Raw genomic sequence first — 12,656 nt, 5'->3', positions numbered from 1 at the left:
TCGACACAGCACCACTTTAAGACGATGTTCGAAAAAGTGCAAGTCATCGCTTTAGAGTTCAGCCACGTCCGTCTTGAGGAGAACGCTTTATTTGATGAGGCATGCAACGTTTCGCTTTATGTCACGGCCAAAAAGCTGGACGGATGAAAGAGCCAGAAGAAACCGGTGCGCCATGTTGCACCAAATTATATATCCTGTGCCTGCGCCACGCTATCACATTCACACTTTTCGCATAATGTCGTAAGTGCCACAAGGAATCCCACTGCCTAAGGGAAGAGCAAGGAGTACAGAAAAAGGTCCACTACTGTCATCACCTCGCTGCTTCAAGGCCGAGAAGTTTCGTGACGGATGGCCACTGCCATTGTTGCCAGACAATAGAAAATGGAGAAATTAGGTGATCTTCGCATAAAAGAAATACTTCTCATAACTAAAAGAAATTGGAGGGCCCTAAAAGGTGCCATTTTAATAATTCTGTAGAATATTCGAGCGCCTCCAAATCATTTTCAAATCTGAAACGTGGAAAAAACGAAGGTTCCGGCCAGCCAAATGTCGCAGCAGAACAGGCCGAACACTCAGTTCCACGCACCAGTACGGACTCCAGAAAAGAGGAGACAGCCATGTCAGCAGGAAAGCAGCTTGCACCCCCCACACACTGATCAACAACCACGCACGCGTTGCTGGGAAAGAACTTCCAAGCAGCCACCAAGACAGCCGACGACAGCCTCTACGACAGGTTTCAGCAAATGTCCGGCAGAAAGTTCTGGCCAGCCAAATGTCGCAGCCGAACAGGCCGAACACTTAGTTCCACGCACCAGTACGGACTTGAGAAAAGAGGAGACAGCCATGTCAGCAGGAAAGCAGCTTGCACCCCCACACACTGATCAACAACCACGCACGCGTTGCTGGGAAAGAACTTCCAAGCAGCCACCAAGACAGCCGACGACAGCCTCTACGACAAGTTTCAGCAAATGTCCGGCAGAAAGTTCTGGCCAGCGAAATGTTGCAGCCGAACAGGCCGAACACTCAGTTCCACGCACCAGTACAGACTTGAGAAAAGGGGAGACAGCCATGTCCACAGAAAAGCAGCTTGTACCCCCACACACTGATCAACAACCACGCACGCGTTGCCGGGAAAGAACTTCCAAGCAGCCACCAAGACAGCCGACGACAGCCTCTACGACAAGTTTCAGGAAATGTCCGGCAGAAAGTTCCGGCCAGCCAAATGTCGCAGCCGAACAGGCCGAACACTCAGTTCCACGCACCAGTACGGACTTGAGGAAAGAGGAGGCTTGCACTCACACACGCTGATCAGCAACAACGCACGCGTAGCTGGGAAAGAACTTCCAAGCAGCCACCAAGACAGCCGACGACAGCCTCTACGACAGGTTTCAGCAAATGTCCGGCAGAAAGTTCTGGCCAGCCAAATGTCGCAGCCGAACAGGCCGAACACTCAGTTCCACGCACCAGTACAGACTCGAGAAAAGGGGAGACAGCCATGTCCGCAGGAAAGCAGCTTGTACCCCCACACACTGATCAACAACCACGCACGCGTTGCTGGGAAAGAACTTCCAAGCAGCCACCAAGACAGCCGACGACAGCCTCTACGACAAGTTTCAGCAAATGTCCGGCAGAAGGTTCCGGCCAGCCAAATGTCGCAGCAGAACAGGCCGAGCACTCAGTTCCACGTACCAGTACGGACTTGAGAAAAGAGGAGACAGCCATGTCCGCAGGAAAGCAGCTTGCACCCCCACACACTGATCAACAACCACGCACGTGTTGCCGGGAAAGAACTTCCAAGCAGACACTAAGACAGCCGGCGACAGCCTCTATGACAGGTTTCAGCAAATGTCCGGCAGAGTTCTGGCCAGCCGAAAACAACAAACGAGGGAAAGATAAGGAGTTACTGCATATGGAGGAGTGGAAAGGCAACATGGCCGGACTTGGAGGGCAAAATAAGACACTGTTGGGACCCATGAACATCTGAGATCTGCAATCTCTTGACTGTAGTGTCCTGGCCATCGGTTCTAAAAATGTCTAGGGCAGATGATTTCATCGGAACATCGAAAAAGTTCCTAGCATTTGTTAATGAAGCGACTTCGCACGTGCTTTGAGACACCTCTAAAACGATGACTGGGGATTTCCTGATCAGGTAGCAGTCTCCTTTGTTGATGGTGTGGGGGACTCGTTTTGCAACAGAGAAGCATGTTGCTCCCGCATGTTCAGAAAGCCTGCGGCTAACTTGCGCCAAAGGGTTGCTATGTGTTCGCAGCAGGGGCTTGAGTTTTCCGAGAAAACTCTCGAAAGGGAATGCACTAAATGCGTCAAGTGGTCCATGGACAAGGCACTCCTCGGCAAGGTGGCTCAATGTGTGTACATTGTAGGTTAAAAACCGTGCTCCGTAAAGTCCTACGGTGCCATATTCCTGCACAAAAAAACGAAGCAGGTCTCTGGCATAGGCGTTATGCTCAACGTGGTGAGCTGGTGATGCAAGAATTCTTATGGCCACATGCAAAAAGAGAAAATGTTTGTACTGGTGATCTGGAAACAGGCCCCTCAGAACAAAAGGTCCAACATACAAGAGGAATGTCCGGAATTCTGTTGCCTTCCACCGGTCGACCTCGTCCACACCTCTGGGCTTCCGTTGGAAGTGTCGGGGGAATACTTTGGCACACGACTTTAGTCTTCTGTTGAGTTTTTCCTTCTGCGTGGCCCTCAACAATCCACGCCCCCTAACCCACGTTTGAAGCAGGCGGCGCATCACACCTAGACACACTAGATGCATGTAGTCTAGGGGAAAAAGTGAAATGATATCATTCTTCAGCAGAGTGAACGGCGAGTCACCCACGTGGTGCAATGGATCCTCTTGGTCACGAAATGACTTGTCAGTTCGTTTTGGTGCTTCAAGTTCCGGGAATGTCATCCTTCCCTCAATGTGCCGACCCTTCTGGCAGTACCTCTCACAGCCATGATACCCAGTATGGCCCTTGACCTTCTTAACGAAGCTCCTTGCAGGAGCATCGCATATGACGCCTGTTAAATGGACGGTTAGGCACGAACCTTTGTAAACGAAGCCGTTGGCTGTCATCTCTTGAATTTCCTTCATGAAGGGGTCAAGAAAACTTGAGAGGTCTGGAGGCTTGCCGCTGTCGCAAAACATACTGACAACAAAAGGGGTGCTTTCACCACAGTTTGTCAGGCGACAAAGGATTGGCCAAAGCCAATGTTTGAACTCTTATAAAGAGGGAGCCCATCAATGTTTGCTTGGAGGAGAAGCTCCTGTGGCACTGCTTTCCCTTGCAGGGCTTGCTCGATACCTTTCTTCAGCCCAAAATGAATAAAAGTTCCATCCTGCTCCAGCGGGGCCTTCCTCTCGGTGCCGAGAATAGTTCGGGCATCTTTAGGGACATCGTGGCCGAGTCTCCTTAACGCAGCAGCGGTCTCATTCACTGCTTCATGTGTGAAGTTGAAACGACGCGCTAAGATAGCCAGTTCCTCCGTGGCCGTGTGCGGACAGTCTTCCGAGGCTGACCTCGAAACTTACGTTGCATGGCTCGTCTTCAGATGCCAGCGCGTCTGCTGGGTCGCAGCCTGTCGCAGGGTCAGCTCCACTTCCGTCAGTTGTGCTGCTTCCACAAGAGCCGGGGCAAGGTTCGTCATCGCTTGAAGCGCTGCTTGTTGCGTCCCTTGAAGAGTCGCTTGAAGCGGCGTCGGCGGCGGACCTTCCGGCGGCGGCCGTAGCGTTTGCGGCCGCAATCCTACTTGCGATTTCATCAAATTCCTTTCGCAGTGTTCGTGGCTTTTTCCACCTCGAACTCATGCTGATCAGCTTGGTGAGGGGAACAAACGAGTCAAGTAAATAAAAAGAAAAGCGGTCACCCGTAAAATAAAAGGAGCGCAGGGCCTGCGTGGGCCTGCGGAAAAGACGAGGGGTCGGGGGCGCGGGAAGGCACCTGAAGGAAAGAGTTCAGAACATAGAGTACTCGAGAGGCTAGGCCGCGAGCGGCTGACAACGAGGCATTGTAGTGAGCCACTGATCAGTGTAGTGAGCATCTGATCACGTATAGGTGCCTCCAACCGAGTAAAGCCAAGACAGAGCCACAACCAGCCACGAGTAGCCTGTGCCGCTGTACCAGCTGTGCCGCTTATGCCCTTCTTGAGATTCCTCCTGAACGGTGACATCTGGGCACAACAGCTACAGAATTTTTCGTTGCTTTCCTATAGTAAAATTAAAGCTTCTGTCTTGCACATAATTTTACAAGAGCATGAGCAACTCAACGTCGAGCAAGCGGTGCTACACTATCGGGTGCTTACAGCGTCTACGTTAAAAAAGTGGTTTATTAAATCGGTCGTAATTCCATCGCTGTGCAGCAGGGTCCTTCAACCCTGACTTTGGGCCTTGGGGTGGGTGGCCGTCCTGGCTACGCGGTCGCTCCAGTGCGAGCTTCCTACCTTCGATAGCAATCGGGCGTTTCGCGAGCCTCGAGCGTGAAAGAACTCCCTGCCGGTGTAGAAGTTGCTAGCGGGAGCACGTGAAAATCACTTTTTTTTTATTTATATTGTCTCACTTTCGTTAGAGGACGTGAGAATGAACCCCAAGTTGGAGCCACACGCTTGAGCCACCAGCTTTATCAGTCTTGTACCGAGGTTGTACCTATGGCTGTACTATCAGTGAGTGGGGCACAAGCGAACGCGAGCACTTCGCTTGAAAAGATGCACCGATGACATGATTGCTTGCTTTATCACGTAAGCCAAAGGACCGTGTTTTTCAGCCCAGGTAAATAAACTATAAATCACAGAAAGCTCAAACTCCACGAGAATGTACGCTAGCGGTTGGGATATAACGCGGAAGTTTGACAACATACCATTGCTTGGATCGGATCACATAAGCCTAATATGTGGGCGCCAGCTGTGGCATCTATTTCCAGCGGGGGGAAAAAAACTTCTCACCAAGGACGAAAACAATATTCTCTTTCATTGACAAGTTTTTTGTTTTTTTTTCTTTGATACGAGTCCCAAAATCGTCCGCAATGTCAAATTCTGTTTTTACGATATTAGGCTTAGGTGGACGTGTCGGCTCGTAGAGAAATTTATTTTCTCTGTCATTTTTTTTATTCAGATATTGTAACGTTTTCAAACTTCCGCGTTCTATCCCAACCGCTTGCATCACATTCTCGTGAAGTTTGAGCTTCTCGCAGTGAATATTTAATTTATCCAGGCCGAAAAACACTGTTCTTGTTTCTCGGGTACTCCCTTACAAGTTCCAAAAACAGGGGCCTGTGACCACTCCTGGCAAAACCTCAAAACAGTGAGCTTTGCCTCAATAAAAACACAATAACAATAGACTATAGCACGTTCGTAGTCAAAAATGCTCCCAGCCGTCTTAAAACCCGAGACCGCGAGCTTTGTGAACTTAGTGAACCACCAAACTCCACATAAGGCTATTTGTCTCTCGTTACAAAAGCCCGAGTATGTCAAATGGGTGAGGCTTGAGCGCAGGATCCCTGGGCTTTGTTTAAACAGAATGGCTGCCACGTGCTAAAGTGTGCTAACCTATGACAATACAATCCGCTAGGTACCTCAGCAGTTCTAATTTCGGCTGTGATACATCTTCGGTTTCTCTCAATAAAATGGCATCAAAGCAGTGCCATTGAGCATAGAAGATCTCGAATCCCGGACAGGAACTCACCGCACAAAAGCTCACCGGATAGACGCTCCCCCCACCTCTTCCTACTTTGTAGATCGAACGCTGCAGAGGAGGCGACCTCCCCTCCACCATTCGCTCCCCTAAAAAGGAAAGGGGTGGGAGGAGCTTCCGCTTCGTTCTTGACCTGTCACCGGCTATAGGCTCATCACTCCAACATTGTTGTAGTTCTTTCGACGAATATTTTTTACGTGAACGGGCCGCTTCAACAAGTTTCCCGTTCGACTAATTCGCCTAGTGTGAATTGTCTTATTCGACGAATTGTCCGTCTACCAGTTGTCTGTCGGCGAATGGGCTTTTGACGAATGGTCCTAGACCCTGCTTCTTATGGGCTTTTCACGAATGGTCCTAGGCCCTGCCTGTTATGCCTAGTTTTGACAGTCATGTTCAGTGCTATTGAAATGACTGCAATGGTAGAGGCGTTGGTTCGCCGTTGAGAAGAAAGTAGCTTCGTGAAGTAATCACGAGTCATATGGTTGTCCAGGTTGCCTCAATCGACGTTCGCTGCGCTATGCCCGCAACCGACGCAAATGTCTGAACTAGTAGCAAGACCTGCATTCAACAGTGAAATGTGCAAAACATTATTTTCGTTTCAAGCCCCTCGATGTGTTCGCGTTTGAATTTTATCAATTCAAACGTTGCGTTGTGCTTGTTAACAACAGGGGTGGATCCAGAACTCCCTTTTTGGGGGGGGGGGCAAAAAATTTGTAAGGATACTATTCTCCCATTCTTTCGTGTGCACACTGGGGGGGTTCAACTATGTAAAATTGCCTTCCTAGATGAGGGGAAAGGGGAGGGGGGAGTAGACTGTCTGGGGGGTGGCCGCCCCCGTCCCTGGATCCGCCCCTGGGTGCCCCCCCCCCCCCTGGATCCGCCCCTGGTTAACGCGGCCACCAGATGCTAGGCAGCTCACACGGTGCGAGCGGTGCGAGAAAACAATGCTCGCCCACTAATCAACGACACCTAATATTTTTTTTTTTTTTTTGACAGATGGCGCGAGTTATTGCCCAACGCAATTTACGATTGTTTCCCTACATCCCTAGGTCCCTTTTCTCCCTCGGTTTCCGTGATTCTACAGGTCTGTCCCCGTGCCTCCCGAGTCTTCTTCCGAGCACGACGTACCGCACCGAGCAGCGCATTTTCTTTGTTTCATATTATTTAGATTTCGTAGATTACGTTAGTTTTTATATAGATTATTTCGTTTTGTGTAATTGTATTCTTCATCTGTGTCCCCGTGTTTCCTTCCGAGTACGAGGTTCCGTATTGAGCGACTTTTCTTTGGTTCGTATTATTTAAGTTTCGTAGATCTAGGTTTTTTTTTTTTTTTGTACTTTCATTGTTTGTTTTTTTCCTTATCGATTATTTCGTATTGTGTCCCCGTGTCTCCTTTCGGGCACGAGGTTTTGCACTGAGCAGCTTTTCTTTGTTTTGTATTTAGATTTCGTAGATTTAGGGGTTTTTTTTTTAGTACTATCGACTATCATTTTTGTAACGATTATTTCGTGTTGTGTCCCCGTGTCTTCTGAGCACGAGGTTCCGTAGTGAGCAGGTTTTTATTTTTGTATTTAGATTTCTTAGATTTAGGGATTTATTTTTTTACTTTCGTTTTTCGTATCGATTATTTCGTGCGGTGTAATTCTCTTTTTGCTGCGACGACGCAACAAACTCAACGTCGACGATGTCCTGGCAGCCCGGGTAAGTGACCCCTTTATTACTTGACTTTCGAGCACGGCTGAAGTTTTAATGCGGAACTATGCGATTTGGCGTACTGACAGAGCAGAGAGCACAAGAGTTTGTCGAAGTGTGATTGAGACGGCGCAGTGTGTGCGTCACCGCGTTCCGTGCATCTTCGTCTCTTGAGCGCACAACGATGTTGCTGCTCGAGCGACGCTCGTTGAGAAGCTCGCAAGCTCAGTTATCCCGCTATTACTCGTGAAGTACCGTACGCTCGAGCTCCGCTTTGCTAGGGGAAGCTCGTGCCGTCATTTTGAAGCATAGGTTGGGCACGCTATCTCTGGGCACGCTACCTGAAAGCGTACGGTCTACCAAAACACCCTAAAGCCTGGTTCAGACAGTTGCGTTTGACTGCGTTTGACTGCGTTGCGGCAGCGACAAACCAGGACATCCCTGCTGCTTATATCGCGTGCTAAGATGATTCCTTGAATTGGAATCCACGCTTCATACGAAGCACAGATGTGCCGGTGACTCGCTTTCCGTTCTCAACGCAACGCAGTCAAACGCACTCAAACGCAAGTGTCTGAACCGGCCTGGCCCGCTTCATCGCTCATTCACACTGAAAGCGGATCCGCGTTCGCAAAGCGGTTGCGAACGCGGTTGTATAAAGATGCGGTACAATTGCACGCGCACTCAATGACATCAAGTGCACGTGCAATTTCGCCCAGTGCGCGTGCAATTTCGCCCAGCAACTTTACGTCGCAACACCAGCAGCACGGACCTCCCGCATTCGCACGCAGCAGCCGAATTGCTACGACTTGCCATCATCATCAGGAAATTTTATTTTCCTTGCACTATTTAGACGCACAGTTACATGCTAAAAACATGTTTTTATATCTTTAAATTGCATTGAAAATACAAACTCATCTTTCTGAAACAGTTCATTTCCAAAAGCGATCCATTTCAAACCAGAACCAAGTCTTCAGTTATCATAAAAAAAAAAAAGCAAACTGGGTTACGGGGATATTTATTCACCGCGTTCGGTGGGAGTTACTACCACAAGGGCGCCACAGTATTTGGTGCCCCAGCAGACTTCCGGTAGTATTTATTTCTTCAGTAACACACAGCGATCAGAAAATAAGATTTTCCTTCGGAGAGGTACCTGTAATAGGTTTGTAAGAACCTGCGCTTTGTAGAACGTAGTACAAATAACAAAAGGATCTGTGGCAAGAGGAAAAGAAGAGGAAAACCGGAAGCGCGCAGGGGTTCCGCGGATAGTGGGCGGCAGCGAGCTTGTTTGCAAACAAACATTGGTGAATACAGCCTGTAGTTGGTCAGCAATTTAAAGTTGCGACAAGTCACTTGCTGTAGATGAGCAATTTAGCCAGTGCTGTACACCGCTAGCGTGGGGTCTTTAACGTGCACCACGCAGTAGTCATACACGACCGCACGCTGGTACGATGCTCATCCAAATCAAAATGGGCAGGGGTAGGGCTCGAACCCAGGATCCCTGGATTCTGCAGTGCAAGCTTTCGCTCCATGCGCATCGAGCTGGGTGTGCGCTTTAGCCCACTCGTTACAGGGGCCGAACCCGATTTTAGCAATTCGTGTCGATCTAGGGAAAGCTATGAAACAACCCGCCAGCAACCCCGAAAGTGCTTGAAAAGTTGCCCCGTCTGAAGCGGGCCGAACGGGTAGTAATCCGTACAGTTGTCAGCCTAAATAAATATTAAGAATAAGTTTTGCATGCTCCGAAGTGGTAAGTTAGCGCGAAGATGTGACTCTGTAATGCCCTACTTGGTCGCACTGTTCAGTGCTTGGTGCTCTGATCAGTGCTGATCAGTACACTTATCACCAGTAGACAATGCTTGGTCGCTGCAACATGAGTGCGGCCACCGAAAGCTTTGTATTTGCCATCTTGTGCCCACAGGAAGTCAGCCTTTTGAGCATTAGGCTAGATGGCATCCGTGCTGGAGAACACATTCTTGTTTGCCATCATTCGACAAATATTTTTCTAAAACCCTGTGGTTACTATGTTATCTTCAAGAGCATGTGGACAGTTTTACGAAAGTGCAGCATTGCAGGAAAAAGGCAGAACTCGTCAAATGCAAGTCTCATGACATGATCAGAGGACATGCCTTGGCACGCCGAAATGCTGCGTCCTTGCCTTCGCACGCTTGGACACTGATAAAAAGTAGACGTCGTGTGAATGTGTTAAGCATTCGGGAAGGTTTTGAAGGTGTGTCGCTTTTTACATGTCTTTGCCGCATACATATCACTCGCAGATCTCTGGATAGTCCAGCAGTTCTGTTTGGTTGCACTATGAGTGGTTGCTATCATGCGCTATCGGCAGTGTTTAAAATGTATTCGTATGGATCCGAATTACTCATGTCACCTGAAAACAGAGCAGCACAGTTATGTGTGGGTTACAAATCACATTGACGCTTTTGAGCTATGCTATCAGGGGTGTCGGAAGTGGGAGATGGGGGAATCGAGAAAGATAAATTTCTATTCCCTTCCACAGATTTGGTTGCTAGAAATGTCCCGGAGGCAAAGAACGATCTCCTCCGCCGCTGTGTTCTGTCGGCACAAAACCAAACTAATTGCTGGCCCACGAGTGCTGCAAGTTACAAATACAGTCTTCAGAGTAAAGTAAAACGCTGCTTCAGAGGCACATAAATCTTCATACACGACAGACCTTCAGCATCATCTACACGATTTCAATGCTTGTTCAGTATGCCCAAGTGTGCAAGGGTGGAGATGCAGCACTTCAGCATTCCAAGGCATGTTCTTTGATCCCGCCGCAAGACATGCATTCAATGAGTTGCGACTTTTTTATGCCGTGCTATGTTTTCATAAAGATTTCTATGTGTTCTCAAAGGCACCTATAACCAAGTACACAAGGGAAAAGAAAAGATTCAGCGAATGATTGCTATTAAGCCGAAAACGTGTCTTTTAGCACACTGCCGCCCAGCCTCTTAAAGGGATACTACAATGAAATTTCGGCGCTTATTTCTTGGTCTATTCGTGTTCAAGGGAGCAGTATCACATCAGACGCACCAATCTCTTGTTGAAAAAGACACGAAAGGAATTTGAAAATGAGTTAAACGATTAGCAAAGAGCACCCGGTGGCTGCTGCTAACGCCTCCCCGAGAATATATTTTGTGTGTCCCAAAATGCCGCTATTGTTCCTCTACAAAATTATAGAAGATTAACCCGTCACTCGAAATTCGTATAAAAGCAGCCGCCTCCGTGGCTGGAACGTCTAGGACATCTTCTCGATGTCAGCCTTGACGCAGCTTTGCTCGTCTCGAGACAAACTACGTCACGATTGCGGCGGAGGCCATGTGCTCTCCGCTGGCTGCTCTCCGAGCACTTGCCAGAGTGGGCCGTTTATAACGAAAAACACAGCCATCAGGCTCAAAATACAGACGTTTTATTGTAATTTACGGATATTGTGGATCATATTCAGCCTATTTGTGAACACGACGGGTATATTTCAAATTTCGTTGAAGTATCCCTTTAAAACGCTTTAACTGGTCAACATCCCGTTGGTACATGATGGCCGTCTGGTGGCCGCATTCGCGGAGTGGAGAAGCGTGATCTAACAATTATCATAGAGATCAGTAAATTAATGCTTTTTTTTTAATATCAAACAGCAAACTTAATTTAATCGTAAGTTACAACAAAAATATGAAACTCTTCTCTTTTTTTGGGTCAGTATGCACACCTTTTTGTGTGAATTTAGGAAAAAAACAAAAACATTCGTGACATTTCATTTAACAGGCATAGGTAAGAAAAGAAATCTGATTTTTCTCTCATTTTTTTTCCCCAATAAAATGCTCTGATTGCCGGCCCTCAGGAACTCTATCTCATTCTTAGTCGCTTTGTTAAACCCAAGGTACATTGTGCAGTATTTAAAAATAAATGGTGCGGCACACCACGAACTCGGTGTGCCACTTACACGGGCTCGCACTTGAGCCCGTGCATTGCAAGCGCTTGCCCGTGATCAGAGATCAGTCATGCTCAAACCTTTGACGGAGTAGGACGTCTTTCATTATTGGCGGGTCTGCTGGGCCGCAGAAACCGTCCATCTTCAGTTCGACGCGAGTAAGCCCTCGTCAACTTATTCCGTGTCCTCTTAGGCCCATCCTCCCTTTCTCAGCAGCACGGCCCTAATCTTGAATTACTACCCATTGCTAATCAGCTGTGGTTTTGCCTTGCAGTAACGAAAATGTTATATTCATTACAGAAAGGAAAACCGCCCTTTTTGTGCGGTTGAGTTTCTCGGGGATGACAGCGTGGCCGCTGTTCCGACGGCCTGGCTCAATGATGACAAGACGATGTGTTCCTGGCCAGGAAACGTGCCACCGGCATCAGTCATAAAACTGGCCCAATCTCAGGCCCCACCTGGGAATGAAGAGGAGTGGCCCCTCCACTCTGTGCGGGTGTTCTCCTATTGCAGTAAGTGGTGTTTGTATGATTTCCTCGTGGCTTCAAGTTGTGAAATCTTTGCACATACCTAGGGGCATTAGTCACTGATATGATCATGTAGTATATCTAAAGGTAAACAATGTTTAGATTTGGACTGAGAGTGTAGTTTGCATATACAGGGATGCCTCGTTAATATGGACACCTCCGTTCCTTCCTAAGATTGTCCATAATGTAAGCTGGCCACATTAATAAGACAAAGGTTTATCTAGTATTTACCCAATTCGAACCCGAAAACTTTGTCTATATATATACACAAATTCAGCTCTGTTATGTCATGGTGCGGTGGTGGTGCGTCAGGCACACTTCCGGTCTGGGGCTGTGGATGGAAGTCACCATGCGGGGCGTGCATGCCTGTGTTGTTTTAGAAGAAACCAGGCAAAACCTTGCCTTCTCGTCAAAATGCAGCAACTGAGGCTGTACCAAAACAGTTGCGAAAGGTTTGAAGATCAGTATTCATGAGTTTTCTGCCTGCTTGGTTCATCCAAAAACATGGACAGGGCTAGTGAAAAGGAAAACCAGATGGCGTTGGACCCCGATTGCTTGTACAGAAAGCACTTTGAGTTGAATTCGCGGATACTTATGGCCATCGAATTCATTTGTTTTGTTCCAACATGAATGTGAAAAAACGGCCAAGTCGTTTAGACCACCCGCGGACTATGTTTAGTGTGTCTTCAAGTTCGGACGGCTGCCTGATCGTTCAAACCGTTGTCTGCTCTTCCAAACGTTCCTGCTCGTTCAAACGACAGCGGCCCGTAGCGAAAACATTGACCTGGTAATTGCAATATGG

At 48.1% G+C, this 12,656-nt stretch overlaps 1 protein-coding gene across 1 annotated transcript; it reads right to left on the bottom strand.

The window, feature by feature from the left end:
* Positions 1-1,893: 1,893 nt before the first annotated feature.
* Positions 1,894-3,157, bottom strand: LOC115327889. Its single transcript, XM_040210339.1, has 2 exons — positions 3,058-3,157; positions 1,894-2,787 (listed from the first exon to the last, which is right to left on the bottom strand). The coding sequence occupies exons 1-2, from the start codon at positions 3,155-3,157 to the stop codon at positions 1,901-1,903; spliced, it is 987 nt and encodes a 328-aa protein (XP_040066273.1). The 3' UTR covers positions 1,894-1,900.
* Positions 3,158-12,656: the final 9,499 nt, after the last annotated feature.

This window comes from Ixodes scapularis, unplaced genomic scaffold (assembly GCF_016920785.2).
Source record: "Ixodes scapularis isolate PalLabHiFi unplaced genomic scaffold, ASM1692078v2 ptg000712l_1__unscaffolded, whole genome shotgun sequence".
Lineage (NCBI taxonomy): Eukaryota > Metazoa > Arthropoda > Arachnida > Ixodida > Ixodidae > Ixodes > Ixodes scapularis.
The sequence above is the reverse complement of the archived record's forward strand: the minus strand, read 5'-3'. Positions and strand labels throughout refer to the sequence as shown.

Excerpts from the sequence above, each read along its gene's own strand:
- LOC115327889 (XM_040210339.1), bottom strand. The coding sequence starts at position 3,157 with ATGTTTTGCGACAGCGGCAAGCCTCCAGACCTCTCAAGTTTTCTTGAC. Across the intron at positions 2,788-3,057 it reads CAACGGCTTCGTTTACAAAG|ACTACATGCATCTAGTGTGT; the intron begins GTTCGTGCCTAA and ends TTTTTCCCCTAG.